Here is a 24,636-nt window from a genome sequence, read left to right as displayed (position 1 = left end):
GTTCAAAAAAATCCTGAATTTTGATCTGTCACAAAATGAATTATTTTGTGAGGCAGCCCTCTTTTGCCACTTCATGCCTTTTAACGTCTATTAGTTCCCGTATTTCATTAAATTCCAAGTTTGGCTGGCTTTTACTTTCAAAAAAGCTTTTTTCAATACCTGTTTCCCATTTCACAAAATGCCTTGGAATTTGGAAGCCTTGTTGACAGGCAGGTAGCCAGAATGTGTGTACGTGACCGCTAATCTACTCCTGGTAATGTCAGATACATATTGCGGGTAGCCTTAATTTTTCCATGTAAGAAAGGCTTTTCTTGTGCTGGACATAGCAGGACTTGGTAGGCAGGCATCCAGGAGAGCTGGTTCCTTAGTGTTGTCCATCCTTAGGGACACGTTGTGGAGGGATCAGAGGCACGGCTTGGAGTAAACTGAAAAGTTGTGAGTGAGTTGGTGCTTGCATGAGCATTGATGAACATTCTGCAGGAGCTTCCATGACAGGATGTCTTTTCTCTTTCCACTTTTTCATTAAGAGAGCAGAGTTTGTCTTTTGTTCTGTTTTTTTTTTTTGTTGTTGTTGTTGTTCTTGTTGTTTTGTTTTGTTTTGTTTTCAGTAGCTTAATTGTGACTAAGGTCTTGCAAGTGATTTTTATTTTTCCAGAAGCATAAGATTACATAAAATTTTCTTTTTTCTTTCTTTAAAAGGTAATGGATTCTCCAGCAGATGTAGCAGAAAGAGCAGATAGAATTATCACCATGTTGCCTTCCAGTCCCAATGCAAAAGAAGTTTACACAGGAGCAAATGGAATTCTCAAGTAAGGATGCGCTCTAGTCTGGAGAATTCGTACTTGGACTCAAGGCTGTATTACATTGGTTATCAAATGATCCCTGTTACTTTAACTCTATTGCTGTGCATTTGGTTAGTGCATTTGACATGATGCTGTCCTGTTTGTCACTATTGTTGTTTCTGAGTACAAGACTTTTCTTAAACTGTGATTGATTTTGAATTGTTTTGGCTAATATTGTATTTTATTTTCAGTAGAATAATAGTAAATTTGACAGCAGTGACTATCATCTAACATCTTAGCTACGTATTTCTTTTTCTATAGTGTATATAGATGTATCTAGTGTATAGAGATGTTTTAGCAACAGAGAAGTATAACTAGAATATTTGCTGGCAATAATTATTTGTTCAAAAGCTTTTTTCCTATGATTTGAAATTCTATAAATAAATGTTCTGAAGAGATGTCATTGAATCTCATAGTACTGAAATACAGTTATAAAATAGCTGACAAAGCTTTAATTGATTTCTACTCCTAATGTCTCTTGTCTTCACAGACACATTACTGTTGATAAAGGGATTCTAAGGCTTGTAGTTAAAAGTAAGTTTTAAGGATTGTTAAACATTCAGAACCATTGATGTATCTAATGTTTTATTTAACCTGAAGCCAAATTCTCCTATTGGATACACAATCCTGTCTATGTCTGCTCATACCAAGAATGAAGGTCAATAGCACAGCCCACCCCTTGCTTTATTAGACATAATAGGCATTTCTTTTTCTGTGGATATAGTTATTTGTCTTACAAAATAGGGGAAAATATTTATCAAAACAGTTTGTTTAAAAACTCCATTTTGCTTTTTTCAAATTTGGGTAGGTTTTAATCTTGAGTTTTGGGGAAAAATACTGCTTCACTTTGGTATTTTCTTCCCTGTTTATTATGCAAGAAAATATCTAGAGTTTATTTAATTTAAGAGACTGTTTTTTAACTTTTGTGGAGAGATTTCCACAGAGCTTAAATCCATTATTTGCAGAATTCTAATAGTGGAAATGCACAGAGCTTATGAACTTGCCAAATTAATAAGTAGTATTCGAAATGCTCTTCGACTACTGATGTGTTACTCTTAGCAGAACGCCTGCAGCTACTAGATACATTTGAGGATCCTGTAAGATATTATTGATATCCAGCATTATTAAAATAAAAAATAAACATTGCTCTATATTGGAAGAGCAAAGTATAGTAGCTTGTCTAAAACTGTTGAGAGCTCTACTAGTAGTTTATTGTGGGAGTTTAAAGTGCAGTGATTTGAAAATGAAACAGGAAAGGGATGTTCTGTTCTCCTTTCAGTGCAATTACTAATTGACTTCCTCTATTATGTCCTTAGTTTAATTCCTCACAAAGCAGGACTGAGCTGATCTAAGTATGTGCAGCTTAGACTCTTCAGGGAAGGAGGGTAATTGGATGAGCCCTGCAAAGGCTGGCACACGGCTGTGGGAGAGGGTGCCATCCAGGATGGCAGCGCTCTGGAGACCGATTGGCAGTGCTGTCTCCTGTAATAAAGCCAGTTAATCTGGGGGGCTCCTAGGTTTGAAAAACACTGAGTAGAGCAAAGGCCATGAAAAGCAGTCAGGTGCTTCTGCAGGAAGAACATCCCTTTTTGTTGTTGTTCAGGTTTGATCATGTTTGAAACATTCAAAACTGTCCTGTATCATGGCTTTTCAGAGTAATAATTGGAGTGTCAGATCTTGTTCAGTAGAATTTAAATCTTTGTGTTTATTGGTGTACCAGAAAGTATCTGCATTGTTACCATGCTGAGGAAAGCCGCTGCCATGCTCAGAGCTGCAAGTGTTCTAAGCTACAAATACTTAATAATAATTAATCTTTGTTTCAGGAAAGTGAAGAAAGGCTCATTGTTAATAGATTCCAGTACTATTGACCCTGCAGTTTCAAAAGAATTAGCTAAAGCAGTTGAAAAAATGGGAGCTGTATTCATGGATGCTCCAGTTTCTGGAGGTAAGTCTTAATTAACAGTTTACTTCATATTGAACTGGTCATCTTTTTGTTAATGATTCTAGCCACCAGTTTGTACCCTTGCTGGTACAAGTTGCTTTTCTTCACCATACATATATTATTTTTTCTTTGCTCTGTTACATATAAAAGGTAAGAAAAGACTGCCTGTTTTCTTTGTGACATGGACATATGTTTACCTCTGTATGAATAGCTTGATGCTTTCCAGGAATCAAGGAACAGTACCGCTTGTAACCACTTGGTTAAAAGCAGGGAGAAAAAAAAAAGCAGTAGAAAAAAAGACAGCTTAGACTAATAAGCCTCATGTTTCAGTGCTGTGTGTTTTTGACTCTCTCTTTCAGCTGCATTGAACACTCTTTATGGAGCAGCTGAGGAAGGCTGGTGTTATTTAAGAAGCTACTTGTTATTTTAGGAATATTTTTAGGCTTTAGAAATATGCTTTTGTGTCAGACATGGAGAAATGGAAATTTGACATGGCATGATATAATCGTCCTGTTAATTTAGCTTCTTTTGGAAAGCCATATCATTACGTGGGTATTCATGTCTCTTCAGGTTCCATATGTTTCTTTCTGCTAGGGGTAGACTAGCTTGAGAATTTGGATTGCTGTTAATAAGTTCTATTGCTTTTTAGTTAATTAAAAAAGAGAGAAGGAAGGGAGGAAGAAAGCAGCATGCTGTGAAGAGATGGCCGGTTGGGTTAGAAGCTTTCCACGGTTTTTGTAACAGTTGAAAAATGTGCATGTGAATATTTGTTCTTGAAGTTGGAGGCTAGTAATCACTGGTTTTTGAGTATTGCATCTCTCATAAAAAAAGAACTGAGATCAGGCAAGTCTCTAATTTTGTGGATGGAAGAGAACAGAAGCATAAAATTAAGGTTTTGAAAACAAAACCATAGCTGATTGCTAATACTGTTGAACTCTTGTCTAAAACTCCCAGAATTGGAGGTCAAGGAAAGCAAATTTGTCTGAGAAAGTCCTGGATTATTTTATCTTCCACTTTAAAAAATAGTTTAAATGCTACTATGAGATAGCCTTCTTTTTTTTTACTGTCTTCTTGAGTTAATTTGGATAGTTACACCTTAAGAGAATAAAGATGCAAACAGTAGGGGAGCATTTGACCATATAGAGTTTATCAAAGGCATGATGTATGAGCTAGGAAGCTTGAATTTCAAATCAGTAAGGTAAGCATAGATAAGGCATCAAAGTCATTATTTTTCTTTGGTTTTCAGCTGAAAACTCAGGAAGGTTTGGCAACATGTGAGAAGCCAAAGTTTTCATCCAAGTTGTAATGTGAACAGCAGGCAGGAAAACCCTGAGGATACTGAGGGATGTCACGGGGAAGTCAGGATTCTTGATTCCCAGCCAAAATATTAGTTCATGTTTTGTGCAGTTAGATAACTTGGTAGCCTGGGAATAAAACACACTGGAAAAAATGTTGTGGGTGCAGGATATATCTGATCTTTTTCTAAACATAGCATGGCCTTCCACTTACCCTTCGGGCGGTGCTGACATCTTTTATGTGGTTCTCCTCAACATCTATTCCTCCAAATAGGTTTTTACCTGAGGGCATTATTTACCTTTTGGAAATTCTATAATTTATTTTTACCCAGAAATTTTTGCTTAAAGGCTGACTATGCTTTAACTACAAAAAAGAAGAAAAAAAGATTGCAAAACAACTAGCTGTTCTTTGGGTTTTCTTTCCTTAGAAAGTGATAATGCTGAGACTGGGTTAATATGATAACATACAGTTGGCTAGTCTGAATACAAATGACTGTTTCGGTGTTTAGTGATCTGAATACAAACTATTTGGGGTTTAATATGAATTACAGATTGAATGATACTCTGAAAAAGGAGGAAAGAATTCATGTTTAGTTTGCTAGTAGATAATATGTTTGTGAATACCAGTTAACATTCCACATAACATAACATAATACATTATGACTTGCTAGTCATGCCTAAAGCAGACAGACTATTAATAACTTGCAAAATGAAGTATGGTAGGAGAATACAAGATAGAACTTCAGTGTTTGGTTTGTTTTTATATCTTTTATGATGTAACATGTCATGACTTTGGAGTATTTTCATATATCCTGGTTCTGTTATTGGGCATTTGTTAAAACACTAAATGGAGATACTTGCTCAGCTCTCTGTAAGTTGACAGACACTGTTCTGTGGCTGTGAGCTGCAATGTAGCTGGTGGAGTTTGGGAGTGAGGGTGTTTGTGGGAGGAAGGGAGAAAGGGAAGAGGAAAAGCAGCAGCATTTCCCAGCTGTCATCCTTAGACCTGTGCGTTTACTGGCTGTTACTGGCAGATTGATTCACTTCTGGTTTGGGGTATTAATGGACATCAATATTTGTCTACCCCGCGAATAGGTTATTTCACAAATTAAGCAGTATTTTGAAAGTTGCTTGGTCTGTAAACCTTACGGAGAAGATACTGGTGATTTTAATCTTGCCCTCACATTGCAAATGGAATTTGGTAAGGCCAGGGGTTGATGCCAGACTTTGGGGTTTTTTTTGCACCCATACTACTGAAAGATTCTTTTTCAGAATGGGTCTGTGCTGCCAGATAGCCATGCTGTGTTTTCAGTATGGTTGGCCTAAAACACAGGCAACAACATTACAACAGAGACAACATTAAGTAAGTGTGAGTTAATGCACCAAGTTGCTACCGTGTTATTTGGTATTAACTAATTTTGGAAAATACTTCTTATCCTTGCAGTAGCATTCAGCTTATGCTGTTAATGCTCTCTAGAGAGAGCAATCGCTTTACCCCAGGATTAGGATCACTTGCAGGTCCACATGAGAAAGTTATGTTACAGTTCCCAGTGTTGCTCTGGCTTTGTGAGCAGTTTGTGATCACATGGAAAATGAGGAATTGTCTTCAAAATTCATTTATTTTTGACTTTTTCCCTCCCTAAATCTAGAGGAGTAAACTAAACTTTTTCAGATTTTGAATCTTTATATGAATAAAAGGCCTTTAAAAGACAAATTTCCACAGAAGCACAGAGAACAAACTGTTAACACTGAATGGAGTAGTAGCTGAGCAAGGGGTCTAAAGTAAGGCTTAGGAATTTAGGTCAAGCTTTTCCTCCTGATCTCACTGAAAGGGTAATACAGATTTTCACCCTTCAGAGCAAACTTTACTAGTAATTTCACTGATGCCGTTGTCACATTTATCTCTTTGGGATTTAGTGTACAAAAGATGCATTTTTTAAATTACTGTGGGCAGAACTATTTTTTTTTTAATTTCCGATGTGATGTATTGCTCTTTGTAAGTGTTGCAAGTGTTCAGATATTAGCTTCTCAATTAAGCTTTTTTTTCCCTCCACTGACTCTTGGCATCATAGCAGCTCCTCTTCTGCTCAAGTGCTGTTGTGCTGCATCCTGCTGGAAGTCCCCAAAAGGGGGCATCAGCCTCTTCTTCTGTGTGGTTTTGAGTTACAAATAAAGTGCTTTCAGTTCTATTGAAAGTATGGTGCCAAAGATCTGATTATGAAATTTAAGTAGGTCTTTCTGTTCACTGTCTAATGTAGCCAATAGTAGTCAGTATAAAAGTCAGTCTGCTAATAATTAACAAGAGCTGTTGTGTAGAGAACTGCAGTCATTTAGTCATGCTAACATGGTGCTAACCACTAGGATAAAACATCTTTTATATGGAATTTTAGGTTGGAGCTGGTTAAGGGGCTGAAGTTTCTATTCCAGCTGTCATTTCAAACATTTCATCTTACGGTAGTACTCCCACCAGCTCCAGCTAACTGTTAAGTGATTGAAAGAGTATTTCCACTACCACTGGCAAATTGAGACTTCTGCTCTTGGATAATGGATTGAACATGAACCCCTGATGAGTGAACTGCAGACTTATTCCCTGTGCACTCAGGTTTGTCCTCTACATGAAGCAAAGAAAAAGAGCATTTAGATCTGCTGTGAAGGTCTTTTCCTTCATTTGCTTTCAAAGAGCAATGTGTTGCATGGTTCCAGCTTAAAAAAAAAGAAAGAGAAGAGCTTTTCAGAACTGGAGAGGTGAGCGTATTTCCATAGCATGATCACAGATTGATAACAGATACAAAAAGGCCCAATGGGATAATGGGTGAATGTGATGCGCTTAGCAGGATGCTGAAGGTCTAGTGCAGCGTCTTTTACAAGAGAAGCAGAGGAGAGCCCCATAGCAGAGTTAGCTCTGATACTACTCTGTGTCTGTGCTCACCAATGCTTGCAAATATGACTTCAAAGATGTTTCAAGATATGGCTAGATAATAAAAGTTGCTAATAAGTGGTTCAAATGTTGCAGCGTCTAGTTTCTAGTGAGGAAGCATCATCAATGTCTGTGAATACTAGACCTCTCCTTTGTTGCAGAGTCTTTTCTAGAACTATATCTTCACCGGCTATTCCAGGCTGCATCTGCTTTGTGCGTTTCTGTCTTTTTTAGAGAAATAAAATCTTACCACTTCAATGGCGGGTAAATGTTGGTTGTTTGTTTCACCATCTCTAATGTGAGAAGTTATGTGCTTTTTTAATGTACAGAAAGCATGAAATACAGGATCTTCTTATTCAACGGTGTGGAATTTTCTGTTGTTTTTGCTTTTTTGCCTCCTAAATAAAGATATTTGATTTTTTCGTACATGTTAGAATCATCATCATGAAGAAGAAAGAACTTCATGAACTTAAACATAATTATCCTGTTTCTCTCAAGACCTTCTTGTAGATGAGGAAAAGATGGTCCTAAATTCATTGCACTGTTTGCTGTTATTTCTAGGTGTATGCTTTATTTTTAAAGCCTGAATGGATATACTCAGCCATCAAGTCAGCTGGTCACAACGTTCTCTATGCTCCTGATACTGGGTATAGCCTTTTCACCTCACCCCTTCCTCTGCCCCTCCTAGTCATTTCATGTCTTACTTTATTTTTTATTTGCTGTTCTTATTTCCTCAGTTTATGTTTTTGCAGAATCCATCTGATCATACTATTTTTCAAAAAAAAATAGCCTGCTTTTTTTAAAAAAAAGCCTTTTTTGAAAAGCTCTAGGGAAAGTATCCGGTGAACTGTGATTTAAAGAAGAAAAGGAAAAGAAGAAATACTTTGAAATTTTGGGGTGCTTAAAATGCTTCCGAGTATTAATAACTTTAAATGTTTGAAAATCTTTGTCAAGACATGGAATGGTAGGGAGCTCTTGAAAATATTAATTATCCTTTGACAAAATTGCACGTTGTGACGTCCTGGGGAGGGAGGCAGTGTAAACCCCGCATGGACATCACTAGGTTGGCAGCAGCTGCTGTTGCGGAAAGATAAGATAGTGCATTTACTGATAAACTGACTTTGTGAGAGTTTTTTCTTTGGCGAGTGTGTTTTGCTCTTTTATTTTTATGGAGAACACAAAAGGTAGTGGGAGTCTGTGCAAGGATAAACAGATTTGTTGAGACTGTTGATCACTGGGGTGGAGACAATTGTTCCTACCATGACTAAAAGGGTGGAATGACTGATTTTATTAAGTATAATGTATATTTTGGCTATAAAACTATGTATAGTCTAGCCAACTAATGACCAATGTGTAGGGAAACATATCTGTCTTCATTTACTCGAAGGTGTAAAGATGAGTTATTCAGGCAGGCCCAATGGGATGTAAGTAGGAATAATAGGCTGGAAATTATTAAGGAGAGAAAAATGCACACTGTGTCTACCAGGAAAAACTTCCTAACAACATTCTTAATACACTGTGGAATAATTTTCCAAAGGGGATGGCTGAAGCCAAATATCTTGACATGCTTTAAACTCTACTGGGCAAAGTGCTAGGAACTATTCTGCAGGGAAAAATCTTTCACTGGCAGGAGGATGGCTACATGATCTAATAGGTCTTTTCCATCTCTAATTTCTACAATTCTATTGTGTTCTCACACATGGCGTTCAAAAAAAGTTAAAGGAAAGTTGTCCAGATGGAAGTTAAAAATCCCCATGGCACTCTTTGTAAAAGAGTAAGGGATAACTGTAGAATTATGGCCAACATTCCTTTTCTCAGTAAAACTGGTCCTAATATCCATAGCTGTATGTGAGCTGTTACTGAATTCCTAATAGCTGCTCTTTTGCTTGTGGCTGCATTATAGCTGGTATCTTGCTCATCCCTTCAAGTATTCTGTGATACAGAGGAAGATCTTCAGATTTTAGTCTGTCATAAATTCTAGGAAAAAAAGCTTAATTTTTTTTTGATTGCTTCTTCTAGAGAGCTTTAAAAGTTAAGGAGATGGAGGTGGTGACTGGAAATGTTTCTGGAAAGTAATGATGGCTTTGAAGCTTTCTACAAGGTTTGTTTTGTTTTTCAGTGTTCATGTTTCTCTCTTGTTTCTTCAGGCAGCTGTTGCGCTGCGGACAGGAGGGTCCATCCACAGCAGAACTTAGTAACTCCCTGACACCTCCTGAGTCTTGTTTCCCTCTTGTGCTGGTCGTGGGTGCCACATTCACACGCATTTCCACCCCAAGCTCAATCCTGCAGCACATGAGAGCAGAAGCTACGAGCTGGAGTAGGCAGCCCAAGGAAGGCACCAAGGCTGCACAAGAGCCCTTGTTGCTGGGAGGGATTTCCACTGGCTGAAAGACACTAGAGCTGCTGCTGGGGAAAATCCGTCTTGATCTGAATCTGGATGCAAAGCGGTTGTGCTTGCAACTCAGCGTTACCTCAGACATACATTTTAATTTGCAGGTGCAATTTTCTGTTGATTAAAATAATAAACAAAACAATCCATTCACTAGAGCGAATTGGCCCGTTCTAGTTATAAAACTACAGTTTAAAATTTATCTCTTACTTGGCAGGGCACATCAGAGAAGAAACAAGCTCTTAGGTGTATGAACCAAGGTCCTAGGAAACATTAATGCAAATTATTCTGTGTCGAAGAATTTTGCAGGTCTGTTAAATGCTTAAATAATTTCAAAGGAGAAAAAGCAGGGGAAGCTTTGCAGGCAGGGACAACTGCAGGGGCCTTTGAGGCAAGCTACTGGCAGCTGTTTATTGATCCTCTAAATGACTGAATCCAAGATCAATAGAAATGAAAGATGATATTTTATTGGTTCCCATCTGGATGATGTTAATATTCTGGGTTATTTCTGTTTCTTTCTTAAAATCACAGTAATGGGTTGGACACGGGTGACATGGAAGCATCAGTCATACAGACAGAGCTGCGCCAAGTTGCTGGCTTGGTGCAGAAAGTTGTCTTGTAGTGAAGGGCGTCTTTATGTTTTGACTAACTGACTCTTAAGTTGTGTTCATAAAAAGGGGGGAAAATAATAATTCAGCAGAAATCTCTCTCTGTATTTTAAACAAATACCTGGGGAAGGTTGTTCAGTTTTTAGATTTCTTGCCTTAATATCGCCAGATTTGAGACTATTCAACAGCTTGAGCTTTTTGTTCTTAGCTAGACTGATCTTGGTTAATCTGCACAGTCCACATACAAATATCAAGATTTCATAAATCCTTCTCCTCCAGTCACATTTAATGAATCCATGATTTGCATGACTAAATGAAAATGTAAGGGAAACAATACAGCCTCCTATCTCTGATATGCATTCAGAATTGAGCTGTAAGCATACAAATGACACGAAAGTTCAAATTTCAGTTTGTCCAACAGTATTTGCTCACCACTTCAGGCTGCAGAGGACAGTTGAGGGTCATGCAGTGTCCTTCCTGAGCTGAATTGGAAAAAAAAAATACTGCACTGTATTTAATCAGCAACTTTAACTCTTAAAATGCCTTTTTTATTGCTTGCCTGTTTCTGTTGTTAATTTAGCAGGATGCAGTGTATGGAACTTACTTTCTAAAGCTTAGACAACTTTAACCTATATGTTTGCAAGAGTTAAGGGATGGCTTGACTGTAACAGAGTAACACATAAAACCTCACTCTGATCCTAACCCCTCAGTTTCTATTCCTGATTCTGCAGGCAGTTGTATTTTAATTATTTAGTGGAAGAATGTTAAATTCGTTCTTAGTAAAATGGAGGAGGGAAAGTGAGAAAAACTCTATGATATTTTATTAAAGCTTTTACATATTTTAGGTAAAGCAACGTACTGATTCGATGGTTTCCCTTTATGCTACTCAACTGTTGGTAAACATGTGATTTAGGTCACTGGCAATAATATTAATCTGACATTAATTAACCATCCCCTTGCTCTACTTGACAAGAGATGCCCCAGACTGTGTAAGATGACAGCTACACGGTTACCTATATAGTTTAACCACAAGCAGTCAAAACCAACAGGCGTTTTTGCCCTCGTTTTGTTCGCAATGGACGTGCTTTCCTTGCTTTAGGAGAACGCGTCGTGGGGATGCATGGCTTGTGCCTGCTCGTGCCAGCGGAGCGCGGAAGGCTCCGCTTTGGAGCCTCTCGCAGCTCTGGCTAAGGAACAGGATCCTCACGTCTTGGTTGTGTTAGATTTCCTGCCTTAAAATCCTGACCCTCCAGAGCTGGGTTGTAGCTGTAGATAATCTGCATATGTGTGACTATAAACAGTTATCTCTTCAAACTTCACTGATACGTGGAGATGGCCTTTTTGTTTTTTTCATACCTAACTGTTTCCTAAATTTTCTAAAATTGTCAGTAGCCTGAAAGCAGCATCTGATTGATTCGAAGGCAAACAAATGCTCTTCTCTTGAAAAGGCATTTCAGAGCAAGTACACTGGAAGAACATTGATTTCAAAGCACTCTTTTCACTTCAGCGTAGATTTAGCGGAGTAACTTAGAGCAAACTAAGAGTATAGCTTTTTTATTTCTGGAGATACTCATCTTGAAAATTACATTAGCAAAGAGTTAGGGGTGATGCTGGGGCAGTGGGAAGCTTTTATAACGGAAGTACTAAATGAGAAGCTGATGTGAATTTGGCAAGCAGGCGAATTTCCCGAATTAGAGCATCTTCTTCACAGCCGTGGCCTGAATCCTGGCTCCCTCTGAGGGCTCCCACCCTGTCCAAAATGGAAGTTCCCACAGAGAGCACTAACAGTATCACTCGCTGCGAAACAATGGACTAAATTCCCCTCAGGAAAAATGAACATCCTCAGGCACCCAAATGCATCATTCCTGTACTAAAATAGACTGCATGATAGCATTTTTGCTAAGGGTCTAGTGACTGACAGACCTCATAAAGAAGAAGGTGATTAATCTGACACTGTTCGCTTACACTTTTTTTTCTCCCTGCTGTATTCATACGTTTAGCTGTTCTTAATACAGAATATGACTGAGTGTGCTTACTCAGTATGTTGTTTTCCTCAGCAGACAGTTATGGCCAACTTGAATAGAGCAATCTTTGGTAACTGGGTTAAAGGATTCTTTGAAGATTGAAACAGTAGGCAGCAAAGCTTGTTAAGGCATTTTTATTTTACAAGCCCTCAAGAATTCAGAATATGGCTTGCTTACTACTTAAAAAAATTCAAAAGTCCCTTATAGACTCCAGTTCGGAGCCAGCATCAAATCTGTGCTATACTTGTCTTAAAATCCAAACATGCCCTTTTGGTCATTACTGTTTACTGAATCAGAACCCTACTGTTTCCACTTGCACTGTATCTAATTTATGGTAAGGTGACCACAAAAACTAAAATTATTTATATGTTGGCACCTAACAGCTCCACTATAGTTAAGGTCTGTTGGCATTTCCATTATAAACCTTCCCTTTGAGAAGTTTATAACTTGGCGGGTTTACTTTTGCTTCAGGCTCAAATATGCCATTTTCATCCAAGCACAAATTCTTTTACAGAATTTCATTTAAATCAGTTTGGCCATTATTTATTTTAGAGTGTGTATGGTGGGGAGCGGATGGGAACGTAGTGCTTAATTTTGGTTTCAGAACCTTTTTAGTCAGACTGCATAATGAAAGAAAAATGGTGCTTTTTATTTTATTTTGAGGGCACTTAACCCTTGCTTGGACGTGTTGAAGTTACTAAAACCATGTTTTTTCAAATCACTCCCAACGCACATGTGCCACCCACCTGTCCACCCAACCTTTCTTACCCAGTGAGATATCGTGAGGAAGCAGCAGCCATGTCCTGCCTTCTGCCAATGGAAGCTTTTAAGGAGTGCGCACAAAAACATATAGTGGATGTTCTATAGAAAGGGCTATAGATGGCCAGTGCAACTGAGGAAATCTGTTTCTTGTGGGTTATGTGTAAATTGCTACTTGGGTACCATAATCCTCTGAGTCCAAAAGTGGCTTGAGGTGCAGTTTTCCTTTGCTCCTGAATGCCAACCCGCAAAGGATTATCTCTTTTTAGTCATGAATTCTTACCATGGTACTGTATTATTGTGCTGAATAAGTTCTGCCACACAAACAGTACCTATCTGTAATGTTTGAGTACCGATCGCGGTAACATGGTAACAGTGTAATTTTACATGGTGCATTAAGGATACAAAGAAAGGAAGTTGTGTTTAGAAGGTTTTATTAGGCCAGATAATACAGTTGAAAAGAGCAGGTAAGTTTCTGAGTCAGCTCTTTAATTGCATTTGTCAAGAAGCAGTAAAATACAACACCTTTTTTTTTTTTTTTTTTTCTTCCAATTGCTGCTGAGTTATTTAGAAGAAAAAGGTATTTGATGGAAAGCAAAATGGGGAGAGACTAAATTGTTTGGCACCTCCTGTGTACTTAACATTTTGAGATGTTCTATTTTTGTGTTGTTCGCAGATTTGTGGAGTAGCTTGGTGATTAGACAAATAATTTACTAAATCTGCTGTGTTATATTTTGTCTTCCGTTATTGCCGAGAGAGAGAGAACAAGTTTAACTGTGGAGGTGGTTCTCAATAGATTGTTGGACCGCAGAGCTCTAGGTGCCATTGAAGCAATTGAAAATTTTCTCTCTTGCATATTTTCTTAGCTCTTGAATAAAGACAACACATTTTTATGTTATTTATTTATTTTTAACTTGTTGACATGAGAATTTACGTAGCACTGAGAGCTAAATCTTTAATAAATACTAAAACACATTCTTTGCAGTTCTGGACTCAGGAAGCAGAAGTTTTCAGAAATAGCCACTATCACAGGGAACTTGATTAAATCAGCCCATCACTATCACATCTTTAATTTACATACTATTCTCACTGATATCCCTTTATTGCTGAGGATGGAGAATTTAAATTATATGCAGGCACAGGAAAGTGTTATCTTTAGAAGTAGCTACTCATTAGCTCATAACATCTATAGGGCTCCAATTCGACATAAAGCATTTTAATATCTTGAAAGAGCCTGAGTGGTTTTGTTGCTGTTTTCTAAGTAGACCAGCAACATGGAGATCACGTGTATCTAACTTTGTAAATTATTTTGAAACATTGTTCACGTTTACTATGTCTGAAGTAAACCTAAAAGTTTTGTTATTTAGTGTCACGTAAGTTCAAGGATATATTATTTTCTACTTTCAATATCTAATTTTGTTGAAATATAGTATATCAAAATGATTTCTACTTCTTTCTGGCTTTAATAGAAAGGAGATGGTATTAAGTTAATAAGTTTATGGTTATTTTCAAAGCAGTGTCTTCTACAAACATGATCTTGAGGCAGAGTTATGTTTTTAGACTTTGCATGTTTTAATTACCACTGTATTCGTGTCTCTTCTTCACAGTGGCTGACTCATTTTTAGTGATGTCCCTCATTTTCTAACCCTCCAACTGAAGCAGACAACCCAGGTTTCCCCATCCCCTGTAGTTCGTGCACTGCTGTTTCTAATGAGGTATCAGCTGGGAATGAGCATTCTTGAATCTTTATCACTAGGTCCTGTAACAACTTGAATATCTTCCACACTGGTTGATGAATAAAACACATTTTCTAAATTCCAATTGTTGCCCTGGGTTTCTAGTGACAAAATATATGGGATTCTGTGGGGAAGGAAAGTAGAGAAGGTTTATTAGCTGCAAGGTAGTTCTCTGTAAGTACCTGGCATAGAGTGCAGCTGCAAAGGGAGCTAACAGGAGAGTTTCGTTTATTAGTGTGTAACTTTACTGTAGCATTTTTACTATTTTTAATGCTTTTGTAGGTTGCTGGAAACACTGGACTTTGTCCTTAACTTTGTTATTTGAGTATGTAGCTATTTTGGTACCTTCCTGGAGAAGAGTTGTCTACCTTGTGCTGTTCACCTGCGTGGGGTGTTCCAGCCGAAGGTGTCGCATGGCTTGTTCTGAGCTTACCCTACCAAACTGACAGATGTGGCTGAGGGTAAGATAACTTGCATACCATAAACTGGGGAAGCTCATTTATGTAGCCCTTAATTAATTTGCCTCCCTAATAAGGAGGGAAAGGCAACAGATTGAATTTTTAATGTGAAGAAGTTCTTACTGTGGTGAGATGGAGTTCCATTATTTTTATATACTTAAACAGACTGCATGGAAATCAAAGGTAGGGAGGGGGGAAAATAAGGCTGGAGACATTATGGTCAGCTCTGCTTTATTTTTCTTAAAAGACGTACAAAACCAACCAAACTAAAAATGAATAGAAAGATGTAAAGATGCTCAAAAATTAGTTTTATTTTCCTGTGCTGATTTTCACCTGTTCATGGAAACCGATCATTTTTTCTCAGTATTTACAACTTAAAATATTTGCTCACAGTTACCTGATTGATCTACCTGTGTTATAGTTTTCATATTCATTATAGAAGGACTTTGAAAATAGAATGAAATAGAATACATGCAAGTGTTTTTGTTTATTCAAACAGAAGATTATTTCTCAAAATATGACTTGTGGGTTAAAACTGAACTTTAGAGGAAAGACAAATAATAAACCTGTGAATTTAATTGGCAGTAATGGAAATGCCCCTTCTGAAATAGAAGGGAAAGCATAATTTGTATTAATAGAACAATACAGTATAATCATATGAAGCATATAAAGTGTAATATTTTGGTCTTTAACTGTTAATATTTGAATGTTTTACTTTATACAAGCAATGAATTTATCTCTAATTTGAGTAATTAATAATAACTCTAATTGAGTTATTATCTCTAATTTGAGTAATTCCAGGTTAATCAACCTGGAATTTCTTATTGTCAGCAGAGATGTTACAAAATGAGTTTATGGACTTTTTCCTGTTTTCCCCAGTAGTGCAGTATCTTTTAGACCTCTTATTTTTGTAGAAAAGTAAGCAAGAATTTAATTGCAGCTCTCTGCTCAATGCTAAGCCAAATACTTGGCAGACAACTGTCATAAGGGTTTCTTTTCTTTGCCTTGCAATGACCTTTGCTTGACCTAAAACGACTAGTTTCTGTAGGGATGGCAATGGCTTAAGCTGTTTCTGAAGGTCTTCAGGAAAGTTCTTGTCTGTAGTAACCTGGTCATTGTGTGTGTGTTTCTGTATGTGTTTTAAATTGTCTAGATTATCAGTTTCCAATAAAGACAGAAATAACTAGTTCCACATTATTTTAATGTGGTTTGCAGTAAACTGCTTCCATAAACTTGGTGGGACTGCAAAGACATCTAGATACCAGCTTTTTCTGTTAAATAATACGGAAAATCTAGTAGCTTTAAGATATCTGTCTGTTTCATTATAAATCCATTTAAAATACTAATCGTGATTCATGTTCCTTCATTCTTTCCACATTTAGGGGTGTTACCTGGGTTTGGAACAGCCAGCTGTCTCAAACCCGCTATCCGCATTTTTGAAGGAATAAGAAGTCTTGGCAGACACTGGAGCAATTAATTGGCTTTTTCAGCCAAGTCAGGTTAGGAAAGTATTTTGAGGGGAGGGGGTTGGGTGGGAGGGGAATACTACCTTCTGGTTTCAAGCTTGAGTTCTCTTAACCCTTTAGGAGAGGCAGGCAGAGTTTCTCTCAGCACACTTCTCTGTCTCGCATGTGTGAAACTGATTCCTTAAGTAAAAAGATGCTAAAATATTGATACTTAGGATGGCTGGGGTGAGATGACGCCTGCTGATTTTAAGTTGTGATGGATTTAAAAGTCCCTGAGGTAGAATCAGCATCTGAATTTGCATTGAAGCACCCTAAGCTGCTGTGTATGTGTGTTCAGATGGAAGAGCAGGAAAGTGCTACTGAAGCACAGGATAACTTACCTTCCTTTTTGAGTTAGGATAAAGTACTTGGGCTTGTTCTCTGCATTCAACACGTTGCCCTGATTAGGAATACTTGGTTAGTATCTAATTTCCAGCTCTACAGCTCTGCTTATTTTCACTCTGAAAGTAGAACAGGTACTGAATACAAAATTTAAATGGTATGTATGACCTCGCATGCCTGCAGCATTTTGTCTGAAATATCAGAATTGCTGCACAGTCTGCTCTTTCACAGTTTGGTGTACCTTTTTGTGCCGATGGATCGCTTTATGGCAAAGGATTTTCAGAGCAGTTGCTTTTAACAGTTGGATGCTCTTGTTCAGAGGCTTTGTTTGTTTGTTTCAATTGTCCTTTATGGGGCAAACTGCTAGTAGTTTGGGCTGGAAACTGTAAAGTTAAACTTTTTGGAGTCGTTACTGCCCCAAGTGGGAATATAAACCATATTGAACAAAATTTATTTAGCCTATTAAAAAGTCAGCCTAAAACTACATTTAATTAGTTTACACTATTACATCACTTCTAGTGGGGACTAGAACTAATGCAGAGTAAAAGGAGCTCTATCAGGTGAGCTGACTGTGGCCCATATGGGGCTTTAAGATAATGATGAGTTTAAATTTCCTCTTAGAGCTAAGTGAGAATAAAACTGGAGGCAATAAATACTCTTGGCCAAAGCCATTAAATGAAAAAGCTGGGAATTCTCCAGCTCTTGACTTAAATTGTTTGTTTATCAGCTGGCGCCTAGTCTGGAGTCAAGAGCTGGAGATTTCTATCTGTGACAGAACTTTGAAACTCTTGCAGGACACTTTCATTTTAACTTAAGGTAACTTGAGTTTATAGCTTTGGCTTTAAAGATTACTAATGATTTACTCATTTCCTTACCATTTAACCAGAGAGGACTTTTTCCCAGGAAGGGATCTGTGTTTATTTAGGGCCTTTGTCTGCGGAGGGATTAAAAGGCAGCCCACCAGCATTGTGAACTTGATGGTAATAAAAGGTCACCAACACACACCATAAAAACATTCTTACTATGGAATTAATTATACAGTGTAATTTTACAAAGCATTTCAGTAACCTTCCTTTTAGACTTCTGATGCATTTGGTTTTTCCTCAAATGGGGGAAAATTCATCTTTTCGGTCTGCAAGATAGACTCACAGTCCGTGTACAGCTGTATACACTGTAACACACGGAGCTGCAAGTTCAACTTGAAAAATTTAAAACAATTAAAAAATCCTGGCCAAAGTTGGATCTCAGGGTGTGAACTTTAAAACTTAACCGTAATACTGCACACTGAAAGCAACAGTGTAAAAGAGACTTGCGGAGTAAGAGATGCAAATGATTTACTTAAACATTGTTGCTATGTTTGGTATTTTTATAGAATATTGCGTATTTTCCAAGCCTTTAAGCACTCTTCAGAGTCCTGTTATTTTTTCTAAGCCACCAGGTGGCATTGCAGCCCAGTCTGCCTAAAATAGGTAAGTGAGGGATTTGCAGAGATTTCTGCAGAAAACGTCGGGCTCCCCACCCCACGAATTTTCTCCAGCTTTTCAGGCTTAATTTAGAATATCTAAATCACCGTCATGATAGTGATAATTAATCGCTATTAATTGATCATGGTACATTAGTTATCATATATCATGCTAATTAATATTCCTAGAAAACAGGTGATTTTAATTCTAGATGTTGTTTACAATGAGAAGTAAAGACTTAAAATTGCCATATTGGTGTGTTTCCAAGTAGTATATTTGCTTTGGTAAGGTGGTAACAACAGAATTAAAATTTAATTCCAATTTAACTTTATTAATAAGCCCAGGTTCACCCACTTCAAAGTTCAAAATATGTTCTTAAAAATATGGAATGGGTAAACAGAAGAATATAGAGAAGAATCCATGTGGTTTCCCATGTCAAGTGCAAAGTCATCTTGCTGTATTCAAAGTAAAATTGAAAAGTACAATTGTTATTATTTTTTCTTCCTCTGTTTTTCTTATTTTTCTTAAAAAGATGTATTTCCTGCTTTTCCAGTTGTCAGTGCACACCGCTGCCTTGTACAAATGGACAAAGGAAAGCACATGCCCATTAGAAATAACTATAAAATCATCTTTCACGATTTAAGTAAATTTTTAAATAACTAGGAGCATGTCGTGTGGCCTATTTAACAAATTTAACACAGTAACACATTCAAAATTTTAGCAGATTTGTAGTTTGAGTAAGGGGACATTTTCTCCCTGTTTTACATGTTCTTGGAATGTGTGCTTTTTATGCTTTCAGCTCATATGGGTGAATCTAAAGCAGTACTGTGGTGCTTCAGCTGCAGTTTCACTAAGCGCCACCCGTCTTGTGCCACTGCGCTTTTTCTTAGGCCATTTAATGTGCGTAGCCCATTCTAAGAAATGTATATGTTTTCAAAGTAAATGTCTCTGACCTCCCACCTTGCTGAAGTACAAACGTCTACATTTTGCCCTTGTCTGAGTGTCTGAGATGCAGCATAACCAAAATACCAAAAATACCTTCTGAGGGAAGAAGGAAAACCCCGTGTGATAATTGAGGTAACGTTTTAAGCGAGTCATACTTAAAACTAACTTCACTAAGAAACGTAGTAGTAGAATAGGTAATTGAGGCTTTTGACCCGGGATATTAAGCTTTTAAACTTGATACAACAGTCTGCCTCTGAGCTTTGTTGTACACTGATATTGCTAGTTACTTAACATCAAAAAGCTGTGGTAGTTTGCCTTTATAGATTGTGCCTGTGTTCTGGAATTGCCTCCTGCTGTCCTTGAACTATTTCTTGGTTTAACGTGTTAGATTTTCTCATCAAAGCTTTTAAGCACGACATATAGTTAACACTTGTTCTATCAAATCTAATACAGTAAGCTGGTTTGGACTAAAACTGCTCTTTTCATTAACAAACATTATAGTTTGACAAGCCCCTTTCCCAGGACATCACGCTTTTGCACATGCAGATTTTACATTGCATGTAATCTTTATATTTTCCCTTTTTGCAGTCATTGCTTTAGGACTAGAGTAAATGACTGTTTTTTGCCAAGATTCCAAAAGTAAGCTGGCCTCATTAAAAATAATGGTTGCTGAGAAAAGCATCTCTGCAAGGTAGAGTGCTTTGCTAAGAGACCCTAGTCGTAAGGCAGCTTTGATTCTGTGTCTAGAAGTTCAGCTCAGAATGATACCAGTGGTAATGAGAGCTGGAATGGGAAGCACAGCACAGAGGTGAGAAACAGGAATGTCTGTATTAAAAGAAAAAAAAGAAGAGCTGTACACATTTAAGACCTGATGCATTGGTTGAGCTAGCTAGATAAAAATTGGGGAACAGGGAATAGGGAAGGACGATCTAATAAATGTCTTTTAAAGAATCCAGAAAACAGAATTCTCTTTGCCTTTTCTTTTAATTCGAATAATATGTGTGTATGCAAATTGTGTCAAAATCATGCTAATATCCTATGTTGTTTTGCACATTTTAAAAGTGATTTTAGAAATAGATTTTTAAAATAGAAAATTCAATAAAAGGGTATAATGAGAATGCTTAATTACTGTAATCACTTACAGCTACAGCCATTTTCGAGCGGCAGAACTTTATAGTATTGTATACTTACTGCTTTAAACTTTACAAGAGTTATTTCCTATATAGACACTTCTGATTTTTTTTTTGCCTTTCTTCTGTTTGTAAATGTTCTTGGCGTGGGACACTAAAAATGGAAATACTTAAATATGTGGCATATGATGTTTAGAAAATTTGAAAAGTGGCTACTTTGTCAGAAGTTTTTTTGAAGATGCATTTACAAGTATACAAGGGATATGACTGTGTATATGTTTTTTTGCAGTTAGAGTTCCTAGTAATATTTTTACTAAAATCAAAGTTCAAGAAGTACAGAAATGCCTTTTTTTTAAGGGGAAAAAAGAGTTTCTGGATACTGCTGAAGACTCTCAGATTTATAGGAGCTATGCTGGGATCTTGCTGCTAAAACAATATCTGTTTTTTTTTTTGTTCATTTATTTGTTTTGTTTTTCAAAATAATTAGTGGCAAAGTAAAGATCCCACATTAATGGTAATACTCGAAACTTCTAACTTCTGGTTTCAACTCCAGCTGATACTTGCTTGGAAGTAAATGTAGAGGAAGAAATTAAAACCGTCTCTATAGAAAGTACCCTCATGCTTTTAGAGTAAATGCCCAAGACTATTGGTTTGATGAATTTGAGGAAACAGAGGATCGTAATGTGGTAAAGTAGAGGTAAAATACGCAAGTAAGGAGTGATCATAGAGTAAAACTTCAGAAGCCCCTAATAGTAGCAAAAATGAAAATGCGGAATCCCCTTTAGAAGCCGAATTCCCACCTGGCATGTGTTAGATAAAGGAGCAGGAGTGCGAACAGTTAGGAACGGTATCTGAAAGGAGTGTAGTCACTTTTCAAAGGTCAGTCCTGTTACTCATTTCAAAAGACTTTCTCCTGTAGTTACACTTTCCTGTACCTTTGTTCAGGGCTGTACCTAACTGGAAAAACTGCAGAGAAATTGCAGAACTTCTTCCTTCCAGGACACTATAATCAAATTTCTATACCTGACTGTGTTTTTTAATTGGAAATGGATTATTTTTCCTTGATAGTGAAAGTGATTAGATGAAGTCTCTCACAAAACACTGAAGGCAAGGGAAGAAATGAATGATATCACAGAATGATGTGTTAGCAAACTGCCCTGCTTCTGATTGCTAACTTTTTCTTTACAATGCAGAAACAGAAATACTGTCTGTGCAGGAGGAGTAAAGAAAGTAGAAATGCAGAGAAAAAAAAAGTGGTGTGATGAAGTGAGATGTAGGTTGGAGTGTTAGTAAAACAGAAGTGGGCAGGAATAGATTGAATAGTGAAGGAAAGATGGTTATCAGAACAAAAAACAGCAACTTGAATATAAAATTCTACTTTTTTCTAATTTTCTTATGGTGGTCTTCATTTGAACAAGCAAGAGGGGATGAAAGCTGTGAGAGAAAGTTTTTCTCTATCAATTTATTTTGTTGTGTCTCAAAGCATTACTCTGTTAAAAGAATTTTAAAAATATTGATTAGAGCAAGAGGCAGGGGATTTCTTCTGTGATTCCTCAGTTCTAGGATAATATGGCATTTCTGGCTTTTTCTGGCTTGTTAATAATATAACTTTAAAATAGTTTTGTTGTTTTCTTTCCTTAAAACAACAAATAAGGTGCTATCAGTGACTGAAAAATTGTCATCTCAAGTTGCATTTCAAGTACATAATTGCATGTTTGTCTTTGATTTTTTTTTTAATATTGGGTTCAGAAATAGTATTTCAAGCAAGAAATAGTTCACATAAGATGTTAAAAGTCTCACCAGTGGACTGTATTTTTTGTGGTGCTAGTAGATAGGAAACATGTTAAAGTATGTACATATATACATTTAAGTCCTTGTTCTTTTCTCTTATCTTGCAATGCCCAACCTTATATATGAGAAATGACCCAATAAAATGAGCAACAAAAAGTATAAAATTTCCTTACAACAACATGAACCTAAAATAACCACTTTATAATGCCAGTGAGGTGGATGAGTGTGTGTATTACTGGGTAATAATATATTATCTGATATGTTTACTGCATTCAGCCTGCGCCCAGTTATGTACTGAAGTCATAAAATGGCAGTAATTGTAGTAGATACACTTTGACTTTTCACTGAATTATTTCTGTTACATTAATGATTATCCAGTGAATTAATTTTGCTGCAACAGTAAACCTTCTATAGAAAGGATATGATAGATTTAAGTTTGTCAGTAGCTCAGTTATGTTATGATCTCAAATTTTATATCTATGCGAAACCTTTTAATGATCAAAAATTACTGTACTGCGATATCTCACCAGACAGAGAGAGGACTTTGTACTAATTTTTTTTCCTAAAAATATTACAAACTCTCAGTGCCGTCTCAATAGACGGATGTACGTGTTTGTGTGTATGTGTGTATATTTACATACCCATAGATGTACCCATATGGCATCATAGGAAATTCTAATAATAATAATGTAACGGAGAAAGGAAAAAACAGGCTGTGAAAAATTATTTGTAACTATTTTGTGATAAACTGACCCTTTTTTTGTAATAGCTTTTTGTTACAGGCAGCATTTTGAATAAGGAGTGTTTATGTGCTCAGTATACTGACAACACTTTCTTTAACAGAATAGATTTGATAGTGTTTTTAGTTTGAAATGAAAGCAAAAAAAAGTAAGTTTTGGACCGTAGGAAACTTGATATCAGTATGCTTTTTTTAAGAAAAATTCCAGCATAGTACAGATTTTATCGATTAGAAATATAACCACGTTTTTGTAGAAGCTACATTTTCTTACTGAATTAGACTTTATTATATAAGACTTGGCGATATTCCTGTTGTTTTTCAAGGCTGAATGACCTGATTGTAGAATGTGTCTCTGCTCCTCTGTTAGCTTTGAATGATGCACTTAGTTGGGTTCCTATATGATGGCAGTAACCTGTGTACTCTGAGAACGGGTGAAGAACAGGAACTTGTAACTGAGTTGCGTGTGTCAGGCAACGAGATTGCAGCTGAGAGCCATAAGCACTGAATGACTATGAACCACTGAGCAATGTGTTTTCTTTTTTTCTTTTTTTTCCTAGCAGCAAGTCATTTTGAATGACACTACTATTACGTTCTGATGATATGGACAATATTTTGTGGGAAAAAAAAATGAGTATGGAATGCTAGGTGCTCTCCAGTAAGAGTGGTAAGACAAGTAAGGTGGTGGAAAGTGTTTCAGAGGAAGAACATTTCTCTGAAGAAAAGAAGTTGCAAGGAGAGGAGATGGAAGGTCAGCCTGACTGACCTGAAAGTTCTGACTTAACTTAGGGGGCAGTTTTCTCATAAAACTGCTTAGGCTGGGGATGAGACACTTGGAAGGGTTTGGAGGGTTTTTTTTTTTTTTTTAAGGGCGCGAACAGCATTCTGGAGGTGCTGCTTTGCTTCACTTCTTTCATGTAGTCACTGAAGCCTGCAGTTCTCCTGGACAGGTGGACTCTGAAGTATTTATGTAGAAAATTGTGATGAGAGTGTAGGGGAGAGTACTGCAGTGGTTTCAGCAGACTGTGGTACGCCCAAGAAAAAGCTGAAGTGTCATCCACACAGAAAGAACCGGAGTTACTAGCTGGAACCAGGGAAGAGAGTAGACCGTAAGCATGTGGAATTAAATGGCTGTGTTAAATAGCAGTTGTTGGGTGCTGGCTTGTGCAAGAGGTCTATACTGATAAACACACACACACACAAAAAAAAAAAAAAAAGAAACGGGAGTCTGTGTGTCTTTCTCTGAATGAAGAATAAGGAGCTTTTATGTCTTGTTTTTGTGGAAGGAGTTGGTGTGAATGAATATATTGTGCGATAAAGGAATGATTGGTTAATGTTGCTTGCTTTGGCCAGTAGAAAAGCCATAAACCTATTGGATGAAAAATACAATTTCCTCAAGGACATAAAGCCTAAACTTGGGGACAGGCAACCTAAGAAAACTGCAAAACTAAAAAGCCATTACACACTCTGGTTTGCAAAATCTCCAGCAAGTGCCTGCAGGCCATGGCTGTTCTGAGCTCTGGTATGTTCTCTGTGACTCCTTGGGAAGGAAATAGCTGTGCACTGTTCTGGTGTCTCATTTTTAGAGAAGTCGTTATTGAAAGGGACTTAGGGTTGTCATGTAGTGCACCTTCCTGCCCTTTGAAGAAGCTAAAGTTGGATAGTGTAGACTGTGGCTTCATCTTGCCAAGTCTTCAGTGCCTTCAGGACTGGAGATCCTACCAGCTGCCTGCATGAACAACTCCAGTGTTGCA

At 37.2% G+C, this 24,636-nt stretch overlaps 1 protein-coding gene across 1 annotated transcript in view; it reads left to right on the top strand.

Moving 5' to 3' along the window:
- Positions 1-24,636, top strand: part of HIBADH (3-hydroxyisobutyrate dehydrogenase) — a 75,175-nt gene that overhangs the window by 9,973 nt on the left and 40,566 nt on the right. The window contains exons 3-4 of the mRNA XM_088537674.1: positions 700-809; positions 2,666-2,787. Of these exons, the coding sequence (XP_088393800.1) occupies positions 700-809; positions 2,666-2,787 (232 nt within the window). The remainder of the gene's footprint in view (positions 1-699; positions 810-2,665; positions 2,788-24,636) is intronic.

The sequence above is a fragment of the Tinamus guttatus genome, unplaced genomic scaffold, assembly GCF_059628265.1.
Source record: "Tinamus guttatus ecotype Peru unplaced genomic scaffold, ASM5962826v1 Tinamus_guttatus_pri_ptg000843l, whole genome shotgun sequence".
In the NCBI taxonomy this organism is placed as follows: domain Eukaryota; kingdom Metazoa; phylum Chordata; class Aves; order Tinamiformes; family Tinamidae; genus Tinamus; species Tinamus guttatus.
This window is presented reverse-complemented; position numbering and strand designations above follow the sequence as displayed.